The sequence below is a fragment of the Gadus morhua genome, chromosome 20, assembly GCF_902167405.1.
Source record: "Gadus morhua chromosome 20, gadMor3.0, whole genome shotgun sequence".
Classification (NCBI taxonomy): domain Eukaryota; kingdom Metazoa; phylum Chordata; class Actinopteri; order Gadiformes; family Gadidae; genus Gadus; species Gadus morhua.
Window position 1 is genome coordinate 18,505,254 of NC_044067.1, and position 23,883 is coordinate 18,529,136.

A 23,883-nucleotide genomic window follows, 5' to 3' on the forward strand; every position below is an offset into this window, starting at 1 on the left:
GGGGGTGTAGGCCGGGGCGCGGGGGAGTTATGTATGAGAAGCAGGAGGGGATGTTTCATCATATGGTGCACTAAAGGTCTGAAAATATCCTTAACCTGCATAGTCTCTCTCTCTGGCACCAAGAAGACCTTAGCCCAGCATTAACATCGTACCAGTCTACGGGTTAGTGCTGTGGCGTCCAGGGAACAGGCAGTTAGTGGAGAGTGGGCAGGATGGTGCTTTTTGGTCGTTTGTCTCCCAGCTGAAATGTTCTTGTTTGAAATGCCAACCGCAAGGATGCCATAACCCCTACCTGCTCCCTAATGAGAAGTAGCTAAAATATCAATGTGAGTCACTTTGCATAAATGTGCCTACTAAATAATAATAAATAGTACATTGTGCTTTTAAATATGTGGATATGCAAGCTGCAGCAGAATTGGCTTCCTCCCCTCCCAGTGGGGACTTCAAGAACAGATCAATGGAGCTTAATAGGCTTTATGTAGCTGTGTAGTGCAGAAGGGCCTTCTGGGAAAATACTATGGTTACTTATTAGGCCAACACGTTTGCTACAGTCCACTGGGTAGACTGGTAGACTGATCTATCTAGCACACATCTAGGTGGACACGCCAACTTGTGAATATAGAAGAGGCCGATTTTCCAAACGACTTGTGATTGCTAATCACACTCACACCTGGTGGTATAATGTGGGAGCTTTAAACATGAAGGTTTATCAAAATATGATCAACAATTTCCTTGTTTGATAAAAATAATCACGTAGGCCTCATTTAAGTCAGATTATCTTTCGAAGTTGGCCCGATATGACCTACAATGGACAACTTTCTGCATTATCCACCACCTCCGCATGTTCCAGAATCCACATGGGGGGTCTCCCGCAAGACATTGGCAGCTCTTTTCAAATGAGATTAGCGTTGGGCGAATAAACAAAACAGAGCCAAAGGCCAGTGAGAGATGTTCGACTGGAGGTTTTATTAGACCATTGTTGTGGGTGTTTACTCTCTGTATCTCTCTCTTTAATGGCTGCTGTTCACCAGAGATAACAGAGGCACACATCAATGTCACAGAGGAGGGAAGATATCACCCCATTTCCCAAGAGAAACCCAAAAAAATGTTTTTTTCCTGAACAATTTCGATGTGAAAGTTTGATTTTGGAAATCCAATCACTTTCGGGTCTCACTCTGCTGTTGTTTAAGGATAAAACAAGGTCACAAAGGGTAGCGTTTTTGCTGTAATTTAAAAGCAAAGACAAATCAGTGGAAATCAGAAGCTTGAAATTGACTACTTCTAGATGCCATGACAACACGAACACAGGATAGAGAAATCTGACAGCAGGAGCAGCATGGTTGCACAATAGTGTAGCGATGCCAGACATATTACTTATGAGGCGGACTTACATCCCGCAATGTTGGCTAGATACTATCATAACAACAACATATAATGTTATCGCGTGTGCGTGTGTGTTTATGTGTCAGGTTGGCCAGCATTCTGAGACGCTGGCCATAAGGTTTGTTTTGGAAGGGAGTAGGATATCAAGTACTCAGAAAGAGACGGATACAGAGAAGATAATTAAAATTAAAATAAAACAGCAATGTACATCGCTCTTTTCCCCCCTGTACCATTTTGCTGTGGAAAACAGAGGATTTGGTGAAATGCGGTGGTGAAATGCATTTCTACCTGCCTATATCCACTGGCCACCTCCAATGGGGTGAACCATTCTGCTGAGTGAGAGATGTAAGGGTCTCCTCAACCCTGGGCAAGGGAAACACGTCCAGCTATCTTCTTCCTTATCGTTACAATGGGACAAGCTGTAGGTAACGAAGGATTCCATCCTTGAGCATTAATGACCACAAAGTCCTCATCCCTTTGTATATAGATGGGAGATAGATTAAATCCTTCCCTTATAGCAAACATGGATTTTGGCCGTACAATGTCAGTTGGGTCAAGATCTTGAGGGCAAAAACCGACTTACATTTTTGAATGGAGCTTATCTTGGATGGCTATTTCTGTCTGGTCTACACTGTCACCTACCTCAAATGGAGTCCCCCACTTCCTGCACAGAGCAGGCCTCCACCAACCCAACCTTGAACACACCGGTACAGTCCATATTCACGCTCAGGCCCTGGGCTCTCTGCCCATCCACCTCACATGCAACTGAGCGTCGTTCCAGCTCTGGTTAGCGGCCTATTGTTAGGCTAAAAGGGTTAAGATTAGGAATCCAAACAGAAATGCCTGCAGCATCCCACATGAGTCCTGGCCACTCAGTAAGAGTCCTTCCCTACACTTCCCTGTCCACTAGCCGGTAGGACATATAAGGACTCCGTCCCCATTGGGGGGACTGTTCTTTGGCAGGATGCAAGGGGCCTTTTCCAGCCATGGTGAGAGATAGGATTAAAGAAAGCTAAAGACTCACGCTTCTCTGGGTTTTGAAACAGTAGAATTCATCATGGATTAATGATAACAATGAGGGTATTATTAGAAGAGAACACATCCTTAACTACTTACACATTACTACTGCTTACACGTTCGGTTAACTTAAGCCCTTTTATTACAATGTTTATCATAGCTTGCGTCTGTTTGTGTGTGTGTATGTGTGTGTGTGTGTGTGTGTGTGTGTGTGTGTGTGTGTGTGTGTGTGTGTGTGTGTGTGTGTGTGTGTGTGTGTGTGTTCTTGGTTGTAGTTCTTTAAGTTCTTAAAGGCTCTGGCGCCTGTGAGAACTACACTTATTAGGAAGCCTGTTTTCCAAGACTTTGGTCTTCCCTGAACCACAACGAGTGGATGTAGAGAAAACCCAGCAGAGTGCACAGACTAAAGGGAGTTTAATTCATCCCTGGGGCCTATAAACTCTTCTGCATTCAATTGTTTGAACCGCTGCTCTCATCTGGATTTGATTATTGCAGCGTTTGAAGACCAAATGATACTTTCAAGTTAGCGGATGACACATTATGATATCAGTTTATTCATTAAGTTTGATTTATTTGAAGTATTTTTTGGGCTGCAACCAGCCTCAAAATGAACCTGGATGAAGCTATTCAATTTTTTTTTATTATAATCCAACTGTACTTTTTTAAAGAAAATTGCCACAGATCCACAAAAAAAACAATGAATAAATAATTTATTCGTACAACAACAACTACTACTACTACTATGACGATCACTACTACTACTACTACTACTACTACTACTACCAATAGTGGTACAATTCCTAAAACTACTACTGGCAAAGATAATAGAATTAGAAGTTCTAATAATTATCTAAAAATTGCAAAAAAGTCTAAGTACAATGTGACCTAGTGGCCACCAGGAGAAACAATATTTTTATTTTTATTTAGTGTTTCTTTGATATGGACATAGCAATTACATTGGACAGACCAGATGCATTGTTTAAGTACTTAGCACAGGTGCTCATTTGCAACACCTGTCAATAGGCAACTTTTGGAAAGATAGGGCAATTCAAATATATATATTTGAGGTGATAATGTGTTTGTCTGTGTGTTATTTAATATTCTAGGGGGGGAGAAGTTCAGATGATTTAGGGATGTGCTATCTCCCAGATGGCCACTCTGACGCAGGCAGAGCCACCTTTACAACCATGTGCCTTAACCCCTAACCACATTATTTGGTTCAATGAAACTGACATTTGCAATTGTGTCTCTGGCTGCCATTTAGAGATTTAGAGAAGGGGGGGAGGGGGGGTGCATGGACACCGATTTAGGCACGTACACATGGCCATGACCTGTGTTTGTGTGTGTTTGTGTGTGTGTGTGTGTGTGTGTGTGTGTGCGTGCGTGTGTGTGTGTGTGTGTGTGTGTGTGCATTTTTATCCATATGAATAAATTGTTGCAGCGCCACCAGTGGTGCATAACTTTGTCGCACTTTCTGATGTACTGAGCACCTCTGTGATTTTTGTCTGCGTGTCTGTCTTGTCTTCTGTATTTTTGTTGTGTCCTTTTTTTTTTTTTTTTTTCTTTACTGTGTATGCTAAGTGTGTGAACGACCTTTTCTTGCCCTGCAAACCAAATTTACCCACGGGTATGAATAGAGCAACCTTGACCTTACACTTCATCCCGCAAGCCTGGTTGTGACTGGAGGGTACTGGTCTAGTTTATTGTATTTCCAGAGCCGAAAGAGTTCTGGAAATAAGATAGATAAGCTAAGGGGTCAGGAGCACTGGTTCTCCACTACATACATCGAGTGATGGAACACAATGATCATAACTATTAGGGTGGGGGTAGGATAGCAAGATCATAGTTGTTATGGTGTTGGCCTCCTCTCAGCTGAAAGGTTCTGCGTTTTCATCCCCCATATCAAAAGCCTAACCTATAGGCGCCCTTGAGCAAGAAACTCGAACCCCAAGCTGTTCCTATATTTTTTTAATAAATATTTATAGCATTGGCCTATTGAATGACAGAAAAGTAAAGTGTAGTGTAGCATAATAAAGTATAGTGTAGCATAGTAAAGCAAAACAAGATAATATAATGCAGCATACTATAGGATAGCATAAAATCACATAATGTGGTATAGCATAGTATTATCTATTGTATAACATAACTAAGTATAATTTTAATATATATACATATATGTATACTTTTATATTGAGACTATATACAGCACAATATGCCATTATGTATTGCTTTTGTATCTTACAGCATGGATACAATCTCTCTTGCCGTCACTCTTGCGTTTTAAGTGTTCTACATCGGATTTAGGACCATGTACACCAGTGAACCCCAATTAGCGGCCCGCGGGCCAGATCCGGCCCGCGGGCCAGATCCGGCCCGCGAGAGCCAAATGTCCGGCCCGCGCAGACCCACATGTCACACACACAAAAAAAAAAAAACTTTTTTTTTTTTTTTATTTGCGCGCGGTCTGCTATATTTTCCCCTCAGCCCACACCATCCACTTGACCGTTGACGTTACTGCGTGTATACGTAATGACGTGCTTTGTGCGTTTTCAACTTCACTAGCGTCACACTGCAGAGAGTAGCCGCCGCATGCTGTCACTTTCCCGCTATCCGTCTGTCATCCCAGGGAATTACAACTTTGTCAAAAATCAATGGATTGAAAATTGATGAAAGAAACATGTAATTTGCATGCTGCCAGCTTTAATGGAAGTTTCCCAGAAACATCTGAGCAACGCAAACAAAAGATTGCAAGCATGTTGACATCATACGAGCGGTCAGTTTTAACCATATGCAAAACGGCATCGGCACAAGAGAGCGCAACAGCTGCTTCATTGCATGTTTCCTGGACGCTTGATAAAGCTAAGAAGCCCTTTGCTGATGCAGAGTTCATTAAACAATGTGCAATTCACATGGCTGGTGAAATCTTAAATCAAGAGGAAAAAATCTAAACAAAAGTTTTGGAGCTATGAAAGCAGGTGCCGAGGAAATGTCAGCTGAACACAAAGATCTGTTGCTGCACAACGATGTTCGCTGGCTGAGTAAAGGCCGTGTGTTGGAGAGGGTGTGCGACCTGTGTGATGAACTTTGGTAATTTTTATCCAACCTGCAGAGCCCAAAAGCCCACGAATTTCTGGCGGGCTGACGCCAAGGTGTTGGCAGATGTTAATTTTTTGTGTGACATCATGTCTCATCTGAATCCCCTTAACCTGCAGCTACAAGGCAAGAACCACACTGTTGCTGACATGTACGAAGCGATTGAAGCCCTCCAGTCGAAGCTGGATGCTATTTCAACCTAATTGATCTAGCCCTCCTGCATTATCGCTAAAACAGTAATTATAATTAAAGCTAAATTTGCACCTAAAAATGGCGAATTAGAAAAATGAAACGACATTTCGGCCCTTGGCATGGCATGTTTGACCAAATTTGGCCCTCTGGAAAAACTAATTGGGGAACCCTGATGTACACATTTGCAACGGTTTTTTTAATGCTTTCTCCAACCTCAAAACGTATCCATTTACATTCATTCTTTAAATCTTTTGAGTGTACATTTCGTAATTCTTTGCTCAAAAACGAACCTATTCTACAACATCATCAAAAACTGCTTAACCGCTGAAAATCAGTTCCTTTTTAAATGTCCTACAGAGACAATGAAAATAAACGAAAATAAAAGTGTGCTGATGATCAAAGATGATTCCCTATAGCAAGGGAACGCCACGGATAGAGAGAGAGGGGGAGAGACAGACAGACAAAGACAGAAAAAAGAGAGAGAGGCAGAGAGACAGAAGGACGGACAGCCAGGCAAGCTGTCTGATAAAGCATACTGTGGCAAACAAAAGAGACGGACAGCAATCAGACAGAAAGACAGAAAGAGAGAGGCAGACAGACAGACAGATGTACATAGAGAGAGTCAAAGGCAAAGAGAGAGACAGCCAGGCCCGCCGCTCCCTATACGCAGAATACGCAGAGTGCGTAGGGCACCAAGTACCTGGGGGGGCACCAAAAATTAAGGTTTTTAAAAAAATTAAATAATAATAATAACAATAAAAATAATATAATTATTACAAAAATATATAACTTAGTTATGAAGAGGCCCATCGTTGTTTTTTCTTAATTGTATAAACTCCCCCCCCCCCCGCTCGGAAGTCCTGTCCAGGGCACAATTTAATGTCATGTCGCCTAGGGCACCGAAACGGCCAGCGCCGGCCCTGGAGACAGCAGACAGAATGACAGGCAGAGACAGAAAGACAGACAGGCATAGAGAGAGAGAGAGAGAGAGAGAGAGAGAGAGAGAGAGAGAGAGATAAGCAGGGTTTTGGGGTCTCATGGAGAGCCCTCAAGGTGAAAACCGTCGGGGCGCAACATGTAATGCAGCTGTTCTCTGCTTGCAAAACAAGCAACAGCCACCGCAGCCCCGAAAGAGGAACACAAATAAATATAGAAGGCTAAACAGAAACAGGCCGTTTGTCAAGGGGTCGTACGGATAGAGAGGTAGCCATCTTTGATCATTCTCTTTCTGCAACACGTGTTTGGTGTTTTATTGTTTGAAGCGGTTCATAATCCCTGTTTTCTCTGAATATAAAAACTTGAAATCAGATATGAAAGGAATGTTTCTTTGTGCATGAAAAATGGTAACAGATGCGCCTGACTTCAAACAAGATTTGTGGAGAATATGTGCCGGGTGGTTCATTAAACTGTCAAACACAACGAAAGAAGACATGAAAACTAATGTGGATTGGTTGGTTTTTATCGAGTTGGCATTCAAGCACACATACATAGCAGAAAATGGCCAAGGCCATTTTATTTGGACAGCCCTTAATCAAAGTTATACTCTCAATTGTGACTGTATTGTTGTTGAGACTTATGTACTCAAGCACAAACTTTATTTGCTTTATTCAAAGCAATTATAAGCATACTATGCTTTCTTAGTACAGTAGGCGAGAGAGTGTAAAGGCCTATCGTATAAAGGTATAGTATAGTATATAGAGTAGTGTAGAATAGCATAGTCTAGAAGGGCATATTAGTACGGAATTATAGTCTAGTGAAGCATGTATGCTTAGTGAATTTACGGTCACCCCTACCAAGGCAGTTTGCCAAGTTCCTGGACATGTCGTTCCTTCCCGACATCCTGGACCGTCGCCAGGGAGACAGTCGTCTTGGAGACGTTGACCTTAGATTCCAGAATCTTGACCCGACTCCGCTCATCCAGTGCTGAACCAGGAAGTGGATCCTTAAACTTGGCCATTAGATAAAGACAAAGACCCCTCCCCCGATAAAGACCCTAATGAGAAAAAAGTGGTTTCAACCACCACATGGACTCACCTCCAAAAATAGATTGTAGATTTAATGTCTTCTTTTAGAATTATTATTATTATTATGTTATAGCATTTATTATTTTGTACTATTATTATTAATATTATTATTATGACTATTATTATAATTATCATTATCATTCTTTTGCTTATTTATCATTGGACTGAGAACCACGTTTGAGTGATGTTAAGGATCAAAAGTGGTGCTAAACCGGATATAATAAACATACAAACAATAAACCTATAAATAACGACTCCACCTTACAGAGGTCAGCTTGGATCAAACTCAAAGTGCTAAACAGGAACAGTGTGTATTTGTAGTACTCCGTGTGTGCAAGCAAAATAAAGTGCTGCATCTACGTTTTTCTCGGCTATAATACATCCATGTGTCCCTCCCAAGTAGGCAAGCCACTGTTCCTGGTAACGGCCATGAAAATTAGGAAGTGACATGATACCTGATACCACTGGACCCATTGGACATCCTTGGGCATCCACCAACCCGTATTTAACTCTTAGCTATTTCAGAACCTACTAAGCTATTCCGGGGGCTGGAGGGGTTAGGGTTTACTAGCTACGTGGCATTATTAGAACCTGTGTTAAAGCGCTACAATGCATAGATGAAATTATTCACTACTGCTGCACTTGGGGGGGAAAGCAATGTGCACTCAAAATCTCCAATCGTCCTTCGGCACATACATTCGCACATGCCACCTGAGAACTACAGTCCTTGGGATGCATGGCAAACCAACCTTATTATACATCAAGGATACCAACCAGGCAGATCTCAAACTAGCAGTCAGTAAAATTCCTGAATCGCCAGTGAGCTTGTATGTTGAAACAGTGCCTCGATCGCACTGACAAGATGATCCGTTTCTTTGGTGAACGTTGATGTATTGATGACGCACACTCAATGTCCACCTTTCACACAACATGTACTCTCTGGAGCAACCTACTGCCAAGTTCCGCTTCCAGGGGGCCTACACAAATCGTTGTTGTTGACAACAGCCGAGGATCTTGCCTGTGTAACCGATACCCCTCCCTGCAGATGGTTGCATTGCCGTCTGCTTCTGACTGGGCTCAGAGTTGCAAAGGGACTTGTCAGCATTGCAGTGGTATGTAAGAAGAAAAACATTCCCTGTCGTAGGGTGGCAGAGAACACATGCACTAACGGTCCTTGACAGGTTGGTGTCCTGCTAAAGTTCAGTGTGAACTATAATTTATCATATAAATGTGAAGTCATATATGTCTGTGGTGAAAACTAACTATTCAGGCATGTAAATAAAGGCTTGATTGGAAATAATTACAGCTGATGTATGGGGACTCAGGAGAAGAGCATAAGACAGCAGGATTAGGACAATAAACCACTCTCTGCTCTCTCCCTCCCTATGAGTTTATCCAAGGTCGAGAAGTGTTGCATTCATGCACATGGGATTGACAGACGAGATTGATTCCCCAATAATTAAAGAAATGCACTGATTGGTCAGAATTTAGCCGGGCATGGTCTAAAATCTAAATTGCAGAGGTAGCAGTAGCAGAAAATTCGAAACAAATATTCTCAACGTGCAATTCCCTCACTGTAGTAGAATGATGTCTGTAATGGATACCCATCCTTGAGACAAAACCCTAGCAAAAGATTCACCCAATCCCAGAGGAAGTAATGTGGATGTATAACAAGCTTAGTATTGATCACATTCACTTCCCCCCTGAGCATTTCACTCACTTAACAGCTGAAGGTTTCCCCAGCACAACCAAAACCTCTACTGCTGGGGCATGGTCAAAATACCAGCCTTTTCTGTCTGCAAGATAAGAGGAATACTGGGGCACTCGCATGAGCTGCTGTCTGTAGGCCCTTGGAGACCAACGATTTTCGCTGGCATTACGACCAGGTGCTGAAGGCAATAGCAGACACCATCTGCAGTGGAAACACCCAAAGCAAGCTAGCCTGGCTCCGCCCGCCTAAGTACTTCTGCTCAATTTGTATTTTCCTTTCAGTACTACGTCTGGGTTTGCGTTATATTCTTGGGTTTTCTCCGTCCAAATGTTGTGCGTCCAATCAGCGAACAGAGGGAGTGGCTGAGAACAATGACGTTAAAGTCAGCTCTCGTTGACGGACATCTTCACGCACAGTGTTTGGTTTGTTTACAGCCTGCGCGCAACATGATTCCCTGCCAAACGTTAGTGATTGGTTATGGCAGATCCAGAGTGGCACTGGGCAGATCCAATAGTTGTAAACTTCAACAGACACCCGCCTTCAACTGAATTAACGTTAGTCAAATGAGTGGGTCCACTCCAGACTCTCTGTGCAAATGAAATGAAGTACGAGAGTCTGGTAGGACCAGGCTCAAAGTAAGCAGTACCTCCCAACAGAAATGTAGATCTGGTTCCTCATGGGAGGGGCGGAACCTGGGCCGCAGCCCAGAGTGCCTGGGGGGCTTCCCTGTCACTGCATGGGACTGACAAAAGAAGGTCCACCTGGGGAAGGGGTCAAACACCCATTCACCCAAAAAATGTGAAGCTCACTTCTTATAACAGTAAAGTTCTATCTTTTTAATTAACTAATGTGTCGTTATTAAAGAACCCACAAACCCCAACACACTTCCTACAATGTTTTACTTGTTGTTGTGTTCCGTGTTGACGAGGATACTTCGGAAACGTTGTGTGGAACCAAAACGTGAAAATGCAACGGAAAAACTGAGTTGTGTGGGCGGGGCCATAGTCCTATCTACCACATCGTATCAAGAAAGTGCTTTATCGGTGAGGCTCACAGAGGTCATGATGACCCAGCAACACATGTAGACAGATGCCGAAGATGTAATTTGCCCAATCCCAATGTCGGGACTTACAGACTCACAGACTTTGATGCGCGTTCTCGCAAAATTATTAAGGCTTTAGGGCTGTCCCAATGTCGAATTCCAAAGGGCGTGAGGGTTTGAGTCCACACTTACCGAGCCCTTTCCATGAGTCCGCATCAGTGCAGACTTCACCCAAGGGAATTGCCCACAGTTCAGAGCGTTGTTACGTTTACCACGGAGGCAATAGGGAAATCAATGCGCGACCAGATAGGAATTTCGGCCTTTTTTTAGTGAGCCGGATCATTTGGATCAGCTCACCAACAAGAGCCTGCTCTTTTGGCTCCCAAACGGCTCTTCATATTACTACTTATACCTTTTATAATTCAGCCAAATGTTCTGACTTATGTTATTAGTATGTAGGCCAATAATCACCTAAACTATTCAATACATCCTTTATACTGAAGTAATCAAAAGTAAAAACTATATTTTCTACAATCAATGCATTGCTGTAGCCAATGGTTTACATTGCATTTACAAAAAAAGAAAAAAAAACGTCAAAATGAGATTCCCAAACCGGCAAGGGTCAGCAACATTTAAACGTTGTCAAGGTACCATGTGCTCCTGTGAACTGCTGTCCTAATCCCATATATACCTATCTGAGCCCATGTGGCCTCACACACTCACATAGCACCTGAGATCAATTAAGTCCGTAAATCCTTAGCCCTTAGTCCTCAGGGCTCACTTTGGGATTGGGCCATTGTGTACCATGCGTGTCAAGTGATCGACATAATTCCCTTTGTTCCGTTTATGTCCCAACAGTGACTCCTTGTGGTTTGCCCTAGCTATTGCTAAGGAACTATGTTGCACAACCGAAAATGCCTGTATCTAACTGTGCATTATTTACAGTTTCTGCATTCATATATTATATTTAAATCTCCTCAAGAAGACCTTTTCTGCCTCACGCTATCAAATATTAAAACATCGATAACCTTATTATTTCCCACGTATTGGTAAAATGTCATTATTTCCACCTGTGCAAATCACCTCAAGCAATCCAGACCTTGGGTGTTCTGACAGATAGATAAAATCTATCAGATAGATAGATAGACTGACGGATGGATAGACGAAATGATATAGACTGACAATTAATTCAATGATAAAGACTGACAGATAGATTAAATGATAGAGACTGACAGACAGACAGATAGATTGATGGAATGACAGACAGACAGAAATACAGTATAACAAGGATGGTAGACTATCACTATCATACTTTTGCTAGAATCATCCAGAGAGAAAATGCACCCTGTGAGGCAAAAGTTCACTGGAATGAAAGCAAGGCAAGAGAAGATTAAACACTTTGATCCCCATATACTTGTATACGCTCACCGCACAGAGTAGATACATTGATGTTGAGCTGTGGCTGTTGATCTATAGCCATATCTTGCGTGCACTTGTGGTGCTGAAAGCAGCGCATCAGGAAGCGTGGTGGCAGCCCAGCGTGTTAACAGGCCTGCTGGTCATGACCGCTGACGTTCCTCCCAAACTATTCGTATAAACCGATCGCATCGATTGTCTTTTAACTCAGTCTGGGTGTGTGTCTGTGTTTTTGGTTTATTCCTTCTAGCCTGCTGGAAATATAGATAGGCCTAGTATAAGAAAATACATAATTCTACAGGCTTTCTAAGCCACACAATTTAGTTGAATAATAGTTCCCGGTCTTTTGTGGTTTGTGGCACTCCCTCAGACAAGGATGTGTCATAGAAATACATTCGCTTTTTATTTGCGCATGCATTGACATTGGTGGCTTTGGACCAAGAAACTCTGTGACTGTGAAACTAGAGCAGTGTGTGTGTGTGTGGGGGGGAGGGGGGGGAGGGGGGGGGGGGAATGGAAAAAAGGTTTGACGCACTTGCTGGATCATTAAATTCACAGTGAGTCGTGCTGACGTAGGGGGATAGTGAATGGGATCGCTATATCTCTCCTGTATATACATCTATGTTACTCCGGCTCCCTCGTCCCTTTGGTGGGGGGGGGGGGGGGTCAGCAATAAGCTCCCTGCTCATGCTGACCTCAGGGCATCTCTTCCCTGATTGCTTTGGGAATCCATGAAGCCAGTCATTCAAAGGTGCTTGAACACAACAAATACCTCTCAATGGTGGAGGAAAATAGGGACGGAGCAGAGGGGGAGAAAAATGTTTTTGGTTGTTTAGTTACAAAATCTTGCTCTCTTCTCCTCTCTCCCTTTACAACTCTCAAATCCCGCAGTACCATTAAGTGACCCGCAGACATTTGTTACTAGTTGTGTTTCTTAACAGATGATCTGTTATGGGTTATAAATAAAGTCTTCTCTACCTGAGGGAAGCTGTGCACGCAACAGTGCTGTTAAGACATTCGATAGCTCTACTCTGGGGCGGGGGGGGGGGGGGGATAAAAATACAACTTTATCAAGAGATCGGTGCTAAACACATCAGAGAGAAAGAGAGAGAATGAATCAAAGAGGAACAAATGTATAATTAGACATTTATATATCCAATTTAAAAAGTCTATTTGACAGTTGAGTTTCGACTCAAAACATTTCCAGGAAGATATTAAAAAACGATTTAATACTGCAAGAAGAAATAATAAAATCAGAAACACAATAGTACAACTCCATAAGTCTATTTGAGGAGAACAGGCATGCGCCTTCAGTCACAAAGGAACAAAGCTTGAACGGTGGCGACATCTAGTGGTTTGTTAACATTCATTATAAAAAACTTAAAACCACATTCATCAAAAAACCCAATCATACAGGGTGCACCCATTTTCATAATTACTGGTTTGGCAAATTATTAGAATAAGCTAAAACAGAATCAAGTGCATATCACGTGTACATCGCTTAATGTCATACTGTATTTAAATATGTAAAAATAACATCTTGGTGCACTACACATTTCTCAAGATGAATGGAAATAAAGGAAGGAAAAGGGATTGACAGGAAGGGATCTTGAAAGGCACAGCACTGAAAGGGTCCTCACTGGAGTACTTTGTGACAATTTAAGCAATATATGTGTTTTACACATGCAAATCAGTACACAAATTAGTACCAATCAACATCTGTGAGATAAGTGCTAATTCACAAGAGTAGCAAGCGCAACCCAATGTAAGACAAAAAAGTTAGAAATATACAATGTTTTTATTGAAATATAAACAAAACTTTTTCAGTTTGTTCAGATTGGAACTGTCCTTTACACAAGAGACCTGAGGATTTCAGATTGGCTCCAGCAAGACGATAGGGCTAATGCTAAAATAGTTTGGAGCTTGTGTTCAAATGTTGCAACAAATGCAAACTGTAAGTCATCAGAATAATCATTATTGCCTTGGCGTTATTAAAATTGCATATCTGAAGATTGAGTCATGCCGATCATCACATTGCCAAAAGTCACCAAAAGCCACTGATTCAGTGACATCTGGTGATCTTTATAACATGCATATGATGTGCCTTCTGAATTCAAATGCATGCGTCTCCTCAACTCGTCTAATCTCAGCGGACAAGGCGGGACGTGCTTTTTACCTACGGTCTCTGTCACCTACGCAGATAGATATAGAGACCCATAGCGTACCCACAGCGTACCCCCAACTGCTATTTGACACAGAAGTACAATTTGTGTGAGCGACAATGAGTGTTTGAATAAATGTGACGAAGGGAGAAGGATGAAACCGTACCCTGACCCCAGGGCTCCAGTGAAAGTGCATCCCCATCAGCGCCACCACGTCAACTCGCCATATATTGCACGACACAAATCATTTATCGAAAACCATCAATGTACAAAAAACGTTGTCAACATAAATTATTGAAAGGGGCGAGTCGATGCTGGTACTGGCCATCGAGAAGTGAAGCTAGCCAGTTTTCTCGGTTTGGTTGTTTGGCTAGATGCGGGGCTAAGGATTACTGGGGCCTACCAGGCCCAGGCCCAGGGGCCCCAGAGCCGAGAGGGGCCTGAAGCCCAAGCAACTACACTACCATTTCAATATTGTCTCTACAACATATTACATTTTTCTACTGATATCTTAATGGGGCCCTGAAGCCATATATCATTGGTTATATTATGTAATATTTCTCAATCATATGCCATAAATCTAATATCATAAATATGAATTGTGCTCTTAACGCAACCTTTGTATCGCTACTGATTTGTGCGTCAGTGCAGAGTTGGACTGTATGCTGGTGCTGCTTGAGGGTGGGGGCTGACTCATAATCCGCCCCTGTGTGTGGCGCCTTCCATTGATTGTTACCGCAGCGTTTCCCAGCTGCAAAATTCGACTGAGGGGCTGAGGTTGTGAACTGCGTCAGTCCCGGTCCTTACGGCTGCTGACCGTGCTTCACAAACGTGACGCTGCGCTCCAGCGCTACAGCCGCCCTGCGACCTGCGGTCGGGTTCAGCTCACTCATGTCAACCCCGGAGTCCAGGCTGGTGTCCCGGCTCTCCACGGGCCGCTGCGGCCGCCTGTGCTGGTCCGACACGGCGCGGTGGATCTCCGCCGCGGGTTTCCCGTCCAGCGACACAAACCATGCCCTGGGGGGCAGGTGAGACGGGTCCCCGCCTGCCCCCTGGAGACCCGGGCCGGGGAAGGGCCCCGAGCAGGAGTGCCTCTTGTCTCTGACTTTGTTCAGTGTCCCCGGGACCGATAAGGACTCCGGAAGGTGGTGCCCCCGGGGGGAGCTGCCGCTGGCGCTGGCGGTCGGGTCGACCGACGGTGAGATGGACGTCGAGGGATCGGTACTCCCCTGAGCCTCAGGCGGATTCTCGGCATTCGGCTGGTTCTGGAGGGAGGGGGCGGCACTCTGTGGTGTCGATTCCGCGGCAACGGGAGGAGGGTTGGTCGCCGGTAGGTGTTGGGGAAGAGCGTACGATCTGCAATGCTCTTGGTCCACGTGGAAGAACGCCGGCGCGTGGAGAATGGCCATCGGCTGGTTGTAGAAGAACAGGCTGTCGTCGAGAGACAGAGAAGCGCCGAGCTGCTGGGAGAAGCCGGTCAGGTGATCGGGGAGGCTGGTCAGTTGATTTGGGTGGCTGGTAAGGTGATCAGCGTGGCCAGTGGCGGTGAGGTACCCCTCCACGGGTGACTCCATCTCTACGGCCATGGCATTTTCCCTGTAGAAGGCCGAGTCGTTGCGATGGTAGGTGTTGCTCTGTCCCGCAGCCGGTATGTTTAACTGGCTCTCCTGGTCCAGCCGAGAGTCCCGCATCGACACCAAAAACAGGTCGTTTTCGCAGGTCGACGTGCTTTGGTCTCGCTTCGACAGCGGCAGATTGGACACGAGGGCCACTTTAGGCTTGGATTGACTGGATGATTCAGAAGAGGCGACAGAAGAGAATGGGTCAGACTGAACAAACAGTTCATGACAGTATATGCAAACTCTACACATTTGCACATGAGGCATAATCAACTCTCCAAGCATATCATCTTTTTTATATATCAACCAATACTGCGGCAACAATATACATTACATTCAGATATTTGTTAATTGACGAGTTCATCCAAATAGATTTCAGCTTCACCATTTATAGCGGCTGTGTTTGAACTACGTGAGCCAAAGTTTACGTAACCAAGGAATGCGGATAACGGTTCATAGGCCATTTTGTCATGTGTGGCGCACCTCTGCAATTTGGAAGCTCAACATGGAGGTCATAACCTAAGAGTCCACACACATTTTTGGGCCCTACAGGGAATTGCCATGGCCTTGCGTGGACTGTCAGCGCAAACGTGAATACAACCATCATCATGATCATCTTCCTCCACAAAGCTAGGGTTAGCGTATCTTGCTCAAATATAGAAGGTAGACTGCTGAAAATGGAGTCGAACACAGAACCTTTTGGCCAGGAGTCAAACACTTTGACTGCTTCGCTAACCTGACTACCCGAGGAAAGGCCAGAAATGGCACTCTCTCTTGACCAATTAGATTTCCATATACAGCCTGTGTACATAAAGCTCATGGTTACCTGCAGTAGCACAACGTGACCAGCAGGAGCAGGATGACCAGGAGGGTGGCACCCAGGCCGGCCATGATGGACAGGCAGTGTTGGAAGAGGAAGTCGATGGCGACAGACAGGTCCTTTGAACCTTCAAAACATTCAGATGATGAATACTACGAAACACATTTATTTTAACCTTGAGGATTTTTGGTGGGAATATACATAAAACAGAGTTGTCTACAAATGTAGATGTCTAGTGAATAATAGACCAAGATACCGTACTTGTCATTCAGGAGCAGGTATGGTAAAAGGGGCAACTTGGATTTAAAGGTCCCATGACATGCTGGTGTGGGCTGATTAGCCGTTACAAGCTGTAACGACACGCCCACTGTGATGTCATAAGGGACAGATTTCCAAAACAGCTTTTAACGGCTAATCAACCAATTAAATCAATTAATCAATTAAATTATACCCACAATTTGCCTGCGGACGCTTGGGATCGGACCAAAGACTAATAGATGTAAGCCTGTGTAGTCATTTGTGCAGAAGTGACACTGCTGTTTCATCACACGCTGAGTTTGGTAAAAGGGCCACAGAACAAGACAAGAGCTACTGACCCCTGGTTGAAGACAGAGGAGCTGCGATCCAGTATCCTAGATGTGGAGCCATGAAGGTCCATGTGAGTTTTCCCCTTGAGGAAACCACCGTCCCCAGTCCAGCTCTCATCCATCCACCTGAGAAGGAGAATACACACATAGCCACTATGTCTTCATAAGAACTTACATGTGACTCACAGAATAATTTGTGGCTACATTACCTAAAATCGGTTGCTTGGACATGCAGATTGACTGATTAGTTGGTTGGATTATATCTTAATTAGATATTAGTTTGGCTGACTAATGAATTTGTTCATTAATTTGGCTTGGTATAATAATGTCAAAACATAATAATAACTGGCAATGGTGCCCTATTGTTAGATTAAAATGATCACAATTCAAACCTAATATTAATAAAAATGTACATAAAATATGTACTCATCGTGCTTACAAAATAATATTGGAATATAGAAGGTGAAACCGCATATAGAAAAATTAGCAGCCTGGGTTTAATCCATCATAACCATTTTTCATTTCAGGTCATTAAAAAAACACACCTACAAAGCAATAAGCTGCACAGCGTAAAGTCTCCGTGGTCTGGCCTATCGTGAACATTAATTAAGATATGATTTACAACAAGCACTTTTTCTTCAGAGGAGTGGAGACAGCATGACTACTGAATGTCCAGACAAGACTCCATTAGCGTAAAGATCTTCCCCTGGGGAATTCTGTTCAAGTCTCGCTCCACAGGGCCAGAAATAGGGCTTTCTACTCGGATCAACAGAGGCTCCACATGATCCGATTTGACAGAAGGATGCAAAACAGCCAACAGAGAATGCACTTGAGAGAGAATTGTATTTGTTTTTCAAAGTGAACACACCACTTGGAGGGTGAAGAAGATTCCCTTTTCAGGGGCTCAGTTACCAGATATGTTAAAAGAATCCTCAGTAATTGAAAATATGAACATAATTTTTTCAAAATAATTACTTTATTTAATTACTTGCATTATCAATATCCTTTTTGGCCCATATTTTATTTTCTAACATGCCATCCCAATATAATTTCAATGTCTATTTATGTGTTTACCTAAATAAAAACACAATCCAAAATATGGTTTTAAAACCACAATAATCACTATCAAATTATCTTCATCATGTTTCCCCAACATTTTGGTTGAATCTTCATACTTTGCTTTCAGCATAAAAATAAATAAATAATAATAATAGATAATATATTTAAGAGCTGAACTACAAGCACACCTCATCGCAGACAGTGAGAAGTTAACCAATCCCTGCTGTAGAGCACCCACCAGCGGTGTGGTTGAAGAGCCAGGCAGGGACGTGGTCTCCCGGTTGAATCCCCCAGCCGGGCTCCAGGGGGAGGGACATCCTCAGGGGCCCGGTCACCTGGAGCTCAGCCTCTCCGGAGGTCAGCTGCACACTGACAGCAGCCACAGCCCGCAGCTCACCACTGGTGAAGCCTGGAGGGAGAAACACACAGGAATATACACATGAAGAAAAAAATGAAGGAATAGCTATGTCAATAAACAAACATTGACATTGTACTTACAACTTAACAGTTTGTTGAAGTGATTACTTTCAAGAGAACTTAAAAAGATTTTCCTTGGATGGAATGCATTTCAGAAAATTGCCAAATGTTATTTGTCCCAAATTAACCATTACCTTTTACTTCTTATTTTGGCAACTTGGATTTATTTAACAAAAACATGAGTGATACACGGTATGGTTTTGGATGGTTAAACCAACAACATTGACACCTCAACATTCAGTCAATTATATTCTTCACTGGTTGTTACAAGTCTTTCCCTTTTGCACCTTTTACTCCCACACACATAGACACACATACACACACCGGATTTAGTGGATGTGATGGCGGTGATCCTGAGCGGGGCGTCTCCCTCTCCTGATTTGAGGACAGGGGCGGTGAAGTAGGCAGAGAGAGAAGACACATTGCTGCTCGTCGACGACAGATTCAACAGACTCTGGGGAAACTCAACGCTGGGCTGGAATAATGCATCTAATCCCAAAAACACACAAACACACACACACAAATTTTAATTCAAAATTCAAAATGTATGTGTTTAACTCAGATTTATTTGATTTGTACACACATACAGATGCGACCACATTAACACAAACACACACACACACATCAGATAATCACACACACACACAAACGTTCATAAATAAACACACGTACCAGAGGTCTTGCCGTTAATGAGAATAAAATCCTCGTAGAGCCAGATGTTTCCTTTGCTCAGAGCGAGAAGTGACATTGTTATCGATGAAAAGACTAGAGAAGAATAACAGAAACAGAATTGTTATCAACTTTGAGCATTTTTACTCTGAAAAGACAAGTCCAAGTCTCCTTCTCCCCCGCTCATTCTCTCTCTCTCTCTCTCTCTCTCTCTCTCTCTCTCTCTCTCTCTCTCTCTCTCTCTCTCTCGCCAACACTCACTTGGCATTCTTTGGGGTTTCCATGGTGACGCCATGAGCACGTAGCCGTCCTTGCTAGCCACCACCACCACGTTGGGCACCAGCTCCCGGTAGGGCAGAGGCAGCAGCACCACCCCGTCCTCCCCGGTGAGACCCACGGTGGCCTGGCTGTAGTCCAGGTACACCTCCACCCTGGCCTGGCTCAGACCCTGCCGGCTCAGCAGGTCGCTCACCTGCACCTTCAGAGTGCAGGAGGACCCTGGATGTCACAAGATTACAATGTTTTAGTATTCAAGAGTATGTTTACAAAGTATTAATACACAAGACTAGGTTTACTAGTACATGAGTATTTTTCGAATGCATTGGTATACAGGAGTATGTTTACAATGTGATTGTATGGTTTATAATATAAGGTTTAAAATGTATAAGTAGACAAGAGTATGTTTACATTGATAGAATAGTAGGTTTATAATGTATTACTATTAAAAAACAGGTTTATAATGTTGTGCATTGTCAGGAGTAGATGTATGATGTGGGAAGAGATGAAAAGAGAGGTGAACACAGTAGACTCAGAGGAGAGGAGTGGATAATATAGTAGGCTACTATAGAGTATAGCAGAGTGCAGTACAGTACAATAGAGTAGACTACTATAAAGTCAATATTGTTATACAAATGTTGTAATGAGATTGAGCATTACAACTATTCAGAAATGAAAACCTATCACTGGAATGATTATTTACATGTTCATTATTATATCCACTGTTGGTTCTTTGTCGGTTTATACATAGTTCAGCAGTGCTAAAAGTAGACCATGTGACAGCCGTGACCCGCTATAGGCTACGCAGCTTCTGCCAGGAGACGGCTTAAATATCTCATCCCATATAAGAAGAAGACGGAACAGGAATCTACAGAAATTATTCTTGTCTTCGGTAGCTACTCTTCACTCTGTGTTTTTTCCCCGTAATTACCCCAATTGTAGGTCACTTTGGATAAAGGCATCTGCAAATCACGCATTTAAATGTGTTTAGCATGCTACATAAAAGAAGCAAGCGGATGGTTTGATGCATAGTAAAGCATTTGTAATGCATTTGAGGTCAAACGGGTTTGTCACATCAAGTGTTATGTGAGCTGTTGTTTCCCTGAGCCTAAGAGATGGCTTGTGTTGTGCTGGCATTCAGGGGCGCTGGGAGCTGGTTCTCATGGCCTGTGAGGAAACAGCATTTTGGCAGATCTGTTTTTTGCTAAGATCAGCACAGATGGACAAGAAGGGGGCGCTTGTTTTAGAGACCGAGGCACTGTGCGTGTGTGTGTGGGTGTGTTTGTCTGTGTGTAAGTGTGTGTGTGTGTGTGTGTGTGTGTGTGTGTATGCGTTTGTGTGAGCATGTGTGTCTGTGTGTTCTGGCACGATCGACAAGCACAACAGAATGGGGTCACTTATTCTGCACTGGAGATGAAGTGGTGCCAGATTAGCATTAATCTGCCCATTTGAAGCAGTGAACCTCAGATCATAGAGAGGTTTATTGGCTGCAGAGAAACAAGCTGTCTCGTGGATGGGCAGACATGCAGGGATATGACAACAGTAACATACAAGATATCGGTGATAGAATCTGAAAAATATGTTCTGATAAAATGGATAAATGTTACATATTACAACGTAAGACAATAAAGGTCAAGACATTTGATATGTAATAAATATATTGAATAATAATACAAAAATAAGTGCATTATCAAAAAATGGGTTTGTAAGACACAGCGTATTTAATAATATTAAGCTATTAAGTTAATAAAAAATGAAAACAAAATATGTATTTTTAAATCTTTCCATCCTTCGTGTCTCATGACTGAAGTCATTGTGAGGGAAGTCAAGAGGATCGCATGTTCTCTCGCCAGCATTTCTCTGCATATTAAACACTATTACAGAGATATTACACATGATACTTAAGATGTTTCCTAAACCACACAGGATAAATCCCCCCCCCCCCCCATCCCAGCCCCAAGTCAGCTCAAACAGATGGTCCGACAGGAATTAACTCTGATCAGAGGAGTCTGCGTCTGGGTGTTGGAATTAGACCATCCCACCCATAAACCAAAACACAAGCAGTCATTTGGAGTGAAGATAGACTCATGATGACATGCATACAGTCTCTCTCTCTCTCTCTCTCTCTCTCTCTCTCTCTCTCTCTCTCTCTCTCTCTCTCTCTCTCTCTCTCTCTCTCTCTCTCTCTCTCTCTCTCTCTCTCTCTCTCTCTCTCTCTCTCTCTCTCTCTCTCTCTCTCTCTCACACACACACACACACACACACACACACACACACACACACACACACACACACACACACACACACACACACACACACCCCCAATAGAGATCTTATTTACCATCGAAACACCTATGGTTAAACTGCAGTTCTGTTGCATTTGGTTGATTGCTATTCAAGAGGGAGAGCCCTGTTTGAGACTAGGCTAAGATAACTAAATAACTCTATGTGTCCTCAAAGGTTGCCAGCTCTGTCTGGCCTCGTACCATCGGGGGTTTCAGGTTGTCTGCTGCAAAGAGCAAGCTCCTAGACATCATGAAACAGAACATGTGATGTAACACTGGAATGTTCCTCCTACGGAATCATGAATTACGCATGGAGTTAAGAAGAAGACAAGGGAGTCAGTAACACGACAATAACCACTTTCAGATACCGCCCCCATTCCCCTCCCCATCTTGTAAACAATCCTCTCTTCGTGGATAAAACAACATGGGGGTTTGAGATCATCCAAACAGTGTCATCATATGTACGATTCGAGAGAAAAGACTGCGTTGCACAATGGACATTCGGGTAACCAGCGCCTATGGGGAGCCATCGGCTCTTATTAGAATGAGTGGAATGGAAAGTTAGTGTCCAAAGTGGCTTTGTTGTGGCTTCATAATGGCGCTATATGTGGACATCGACATGACAGGGTAGACGGGACGGCGCAGATGGCGATGAGCATTCGACCAGTGCGTCATATCAGAGATTAAAGTTACCCGGAGACAAACAAAAGATAGTGCTGACGTTAACGGAGATATAAATCACACTTTTGAATAATAACGTGTAACAATAGGATGATGAGGAGGGGTGTGGGGGGGTTGCAGGTAGAGACGCACCTCCCGAGGAACGGATGCCATCGTTGGGTTGGTGCTGAGGCTGACCCGGGTGGTCCGTCTGTTCCTGGCCAGAAAAGTTGTCCTCTTTGAGATGCGAGACGCGTCCATTGGGAACCAATCCTCCGTCGGTCCTCGCATTCCTCGGGAAAAGCAGGACGCACAATAGAAACGCAAACGGATGCATTAGGCCTACTGTGTGGAGGTGGTGATGGTAGCCGTCGCTTTGCGGGTTCCCTCAAACGTCCCTCTATCTCATGGTCAACTTCTACATCGCTTAATTTTTCCTGCGCCTCGCCTGTCAACCGCACACAAGTTGAAGTCCAAACCACTCCAAACATTCATCTTCACCGGAGCTCCTCCTCCTCCTTCCAGGGTCTGGTAACCCTGATCACCAGCGCTGTTCATCTGGTTGCCGCACGGGGGCGCTGTTCCTCAGGTGGCCGCACGGGGCGCTGTTCCTCTGGTGGCGGCACGGGGCGCTGTTCCTCCGGTGGCCGCACGGGGATGCTGTCCCTCCGATGCCGCATGGGGACGCTGTTCCTCCAGCGTCCTCACATGGCGCTGTTCCTCTGGTGGCGGCACGGGGCGCTGGTCCTCCGATGGGCGCAAGGGGCGCTGTTCCTCTGGTGGCCGCACGGGGATTGCTGTCCCTCCGGTGCCCGCACGGGGCGCTCTTCCTCTGGTGGCCGCACGGGGGAGCTGTGGACGTTTTATGACTGGCTTCTTCAATAACAAGGCAATGGTTTGAATTATACAAATATGAATTTATTCTTCTCGTTTTTTTGCTTCTTTCATCTCCATTATTTGTAATATGAATAAAAATAATAGGTATTATTATCATTATTATTATTATTATTATTAGTAGTAGTAGTAGTAGTATAAGTAGCTTATTATTATTATCATTATTATTATTATTATTATTATTATTATTATTATTATTATTATTATTATTATTATTATTGTTTGTTTAGGGTTAGGGGTTTTCATTTGTACTTTTAGCCTCATGCATCATCAATAAGGTATATAGTCCACTCTAAAAAGGATTCCGAAACACATTACAACATTTTCATGCCATGACATAGGCTACCCTCCACAACCCTTATCTTTAATGTAGATTATTCAGATTCTAAAACGAATAGCCTACTAGCCAGCCACGGAGACGGTGGGTCCAAAATATACATTTTGTTGCGAGTTTGTCTTCGGGATTGACACCCACATTATAACAGAAGGACAAGTGA

The 23,883-nt window shown here is 43.5% G+C and overlaps 1 protein-coding gene across 1 annotated transcript; it reads right to left on the reverse strand.

Moving 5' to 3' along the window:
• Positions 1–13,088: 13,088 nt before the first annotated feature.
• On the reverse strand, positions 13,089–23,041 carry LOC115533468 (protein FAM171B). The gene is made up of 8 exons (XM_030344016.1): positions 22,646–23,041; positions 19,533–19,769; positions 19,275–19,367; positions 18,927–19,091; positions 18,364–18,534; positions 17,076–17,192; positions 16,486–16,606; positions 13,089–15,828 (listed from the first exon to the last, which is right to left on the reverse strand). Exons 1-8 carry the CDS (start codon positions 22,827–22,829, stop codon positions 14,844–14,846), a joined length of 2,073 nt encoding a protein of 690 aa, XP_030199876.1. The 5' UTR covers positions 22,830–23,041; the 3' UTR covers positions 13,089–14,843.
• Between the last annotated feature and the right edge of the window lie 842 nt (positions 23,042–23,883).